The sequence below is a fragment of the Aplysia californica genome, unplaced genomic scaffold (assembly GCF_000002075.1).
Source record: "Aplysia californica isolate F4 #8 unplaced genomic scaffold, AplCal3.0 scaffold00359, whole genome shotgun sequence".
Lineage (NCBI taxonomy): Eukaryota > Metazoa > Mollusca > Gastropoda > Aplysiida > Aplysiidae > Aplysia > Aplysia californica.
In genome coordinates this window covers 734,521-737,952 of record NW_004797629.1, presented here as the reverse complement: position 1 = coordinate 737,952, position 3,432 = coordinate 734,521, and the positions used below count along the sequence as shown (strand labels likewise).

General features: G+C 39.6%; 1 protein-coding gene across 1 annotated transcript in view; it reads left to right on the top strand.

Annotated features, from left to right (window-relative positions):
- Nucleotides 1-256: 256 nt before the first annotated feature.
- LOC106012389 (probable endochitinase) overlaps nucleotides 257-3,432 on the top strand; it is a gene marked incomplete in the record, with an annotated part of 6,942 nt that continues 3,766 nt past the window's right edge. Inside the window, 1 exon segment of the mRNA XM_013085248.2 lies at nucleotides 257-557. Coding sequence (XP_012940702.1) covers nucleotides 492-557 — 66 coding nt within the window.

Genomic DNA, 3,432 nt, shown 5'->3' with positions numbered 1-3,432 from the left:
CTTCCCTCTAACCCCCCCCCCAAAAAAAAAACAACAACAACAACCCAACCCCAAAACTAAACAAACAGAAAAAAGCAAACGGATCTTTTGAACTGATAAATAAATAAGTGCTTTAATGTAAGTGTTCTGAGAAATGACAAGCGAATAAAAGATAATAATAAAAGCAAGATGAAAAAACGAATGACAGCTGAGTCAACGACAATTATACTAGTACTAGATCTAACTCTGTAGCCCTGTTATCAGTACTTCTAACTTCGCCCGTGTGACTCTCCAAGAATTCGGCGGGTCAGCAAGAACAGCAACAACAGCAGCAGCAACAGCAGCTGTACGTTTGGACTGCAGGCAAAGATCTCCGCACATCGCACATCCGCCTTCGACGAGATAAAACAAGCAGGGGTGATAAGTGGGAGACAATCCGGTTTGGAGCGTCAGAAAAATTTTGTCTTTCGCCCTCAGTTCTTCACTTTTTGATAGCGTCTCTTGTCGTGAACATGTCTTCAACGTTTCTTGTCGTCTCGCTGGGCCTGTTGGCTCTTGTTTCGGGGGCCTCAATTGGTGAGTGAAGTTATTTTTAGTTTAAATTATAATGTATAAAGTAAAGAAATTTCTAATATTTATCACCCACTTAATTTATTCTTTGTTTTAGCAAGAGTTTTCACGGCACTTGCAACACAATTAGGTCATATCATACATACCGAAGATTAGAGGCGTTACTAGAGAATAACTTTTATAGAAAAAAAAGGAAAGATAAAAACGATAGATTAACATTTTTGTCGTTGTTTTAGATGAAGTTTTACGGTACTTGCAACACAATATTAGGTTATAAAAGTGCCGGAGATTAGAGACGTACCTAAAGAGTAAAATACAAAGAAAAGTAGGAGGAGAGATAAGGACCTAGGACGTGTGTTAGGGAAGAAAAAGCAAACCACCTCAAACACTCGCCATCCACGAGCACTCGGTTCTTTCTGTTTAAGTTACAAGGCGGTGTCTATTATAGGACAATCCCCCTTTGCAAAGAAAAAACCCCCTCTGTTTACGCTTCAATTTGTCCGTATGTGTATGTTTGTGTGTGTGTGTGTGTGTGTGTGTGCGTGTGTGTGTGTGTGTGTGAGTGTGTGTGTGAGTGTGTGTGTATATGTGTGTGTGTGTGTGTATGTGTCTGTGTGTGTGTGTGTGTGTGTGTGTGTGTGTGTGCATGTGTGTGAGGAGAAGAAGGGGGCTTCCCGCAGACTACACAAGGTGGAAGTGCAGGGAGCAGAATGATTTTCTCATCCTACAACATACTGCCTCACCTGCTTATTGAGGTAGTAGCCTCTCCAAGACAATCACCTGTAGAAAGGGCGACCCCTCCCCCTTCCACCTCCCACCTTTCCCCCTGTTTTTTAAAATAGCATAACCCAACTCTACAAGACGTCCAACTGTCTAAAACAGTCATTTTTCTCCTTGACAAATAGTGGCCATTTTGAAAAAACAAAACAAAACCGGCTCCATAATTTAATATAACTGAATTCGTTCTGGTGAGAGTTTTACGACAATCACGACTGCATATGGTTGTTATAACACTTGGCACTGTTTATCAACCCAGTTTTTAAAAAAAATATACCAATACCCCTCCCTCTAAACCACCCCACCCCTTCCAAAAACCCCCCAGCAACAACCCCCCCCAAAAAAACCCCCAAAAAACCCACAAAAAACCCCCAAAACAAAAGAAAAACAAAAATAGAAAGCACAAAAGAATACAAACAAAAACTGACGATTGAAAACGATATGTGATAGAGTGTTAATTATATATCCTATATAATATTAGTATCTTTTCTGACCGATGATTATGCCTTAGTCTTAGTTTAGCTTTTTAGTAGAAGTTTTACGGCTCTCGCAACTGCATAAGGTCATATGAGCGCCAAGAGGTGGATGTCAACAGAGAAGTCCAAGAAGGATCAGGCTAACTCTACTGACCTCTCTAGCCTCAACAGCAGAAAGTCTGCTTCGAACTTTAAGACACTCCGGAAATAGCAATTTACAAGAGAGTGACAAACATACAAAAGAAGTAGAGGAAAATGACGATAGTAAGGATGATGAAAGAAAAAGCAGCAATTCCCCCTACGTTGTTCCGGCTCAGTATGAGCATGACATTGATAATTAGGCACATTTTCAATTCTACTGTGCATAAGAACATGTTAATATCTCCCCTTTTGGCAAAGGTCTAAAGACAAGTTCAGTCAGTAGCACTGCCCTGTTTTTTTTGTCTTTTTTTAAGGGGGGGGGGGTTACCTTAGTCTATTCGCGCTTCCGAAAGTCGAACTAACGATGCCTGCAGTTACTCAATTAAATTGAGACGAACAGAGTTGGAACATGCCGTATTTTCCTCCATGCAGAAGCAAAAGATACCGTCATGGCGTAAAACGACCGACTTCGATTGCGACCTTCAAAAACAAACGCTTATATCTTTCAAGGTCTTGAATCGAACGATCGGATGTGCTTACGAGTGAAAAGGTCAAAGTCATATTTTTTGCTTTCGATTTTCATCAAATTTGACACAACAAGGGATGGGGTCTATTCGAAGTGTGTGTGGTTATTTCCAGTAATCGACCCGATTCGATCCGATACATCGCTTTACTTTTTACTTTTCCGATCCAGCGGCCATCTGAGTTCTAGCCCTTTGGCCTGTCGATATGGCAAAGAATTTACATGTTTTTATTAGCTGTGTTTTGTCGTTGTTTAAAGTAGTCCGATCCAATCCGAATCGATCTTGTCTATGTGCACCCGGTATTAGAGTCATCAGTCGCTGGTGAACTGACAATGGCTTCAACTTTACAAACCTTTTTCATCGGCATCTGTGGTGTAGTGGTTAGGCGCTTCATCCTCGCACACAGAAGATGCTAGTTCGACTCTCGTATGGGGATACTTTTTTTTCTCGAATTTCTCCTTCTGTTTGCTGGGATGTTGTGTCCGTCTCAGCCTCGGGTTGGCCCTGAGGCAGGGGTGAAACAGCCTGTCTCTTAAACTATCAACATTGTGTTGATACGAGCAATTCCATTGGACAATTGAAGGCGACGAGGGAAAAATAGGCTAAATTTGACTCATTTAATTATTTTAACAGATCTAGAAAGCTGTCCATATGTTCCATTATTTTAATCTTTCAACGACTTCGTCTTCCTATAACATTGTTTTGACAACAATGGTTTATTTCTAGCCTGATTTGCTTTATAAAAAAAACTGTTTGTGAATATCTTAGTAGTTGATAACAATGATTTATTCTTAGCTTGATTTTCTTTTATAAAGAAACTATTTGTGAATATCTTAGTAGTTGATAACCATGATTTATTCTTAGCTTGATTTTCTTTTATAAAGAAACTATTTGTGAATATCTTAGTAGTTGATAACAATGATTTATTCTTAGCTTGATTTTCTTTTATAAAGAAACTATTTGTG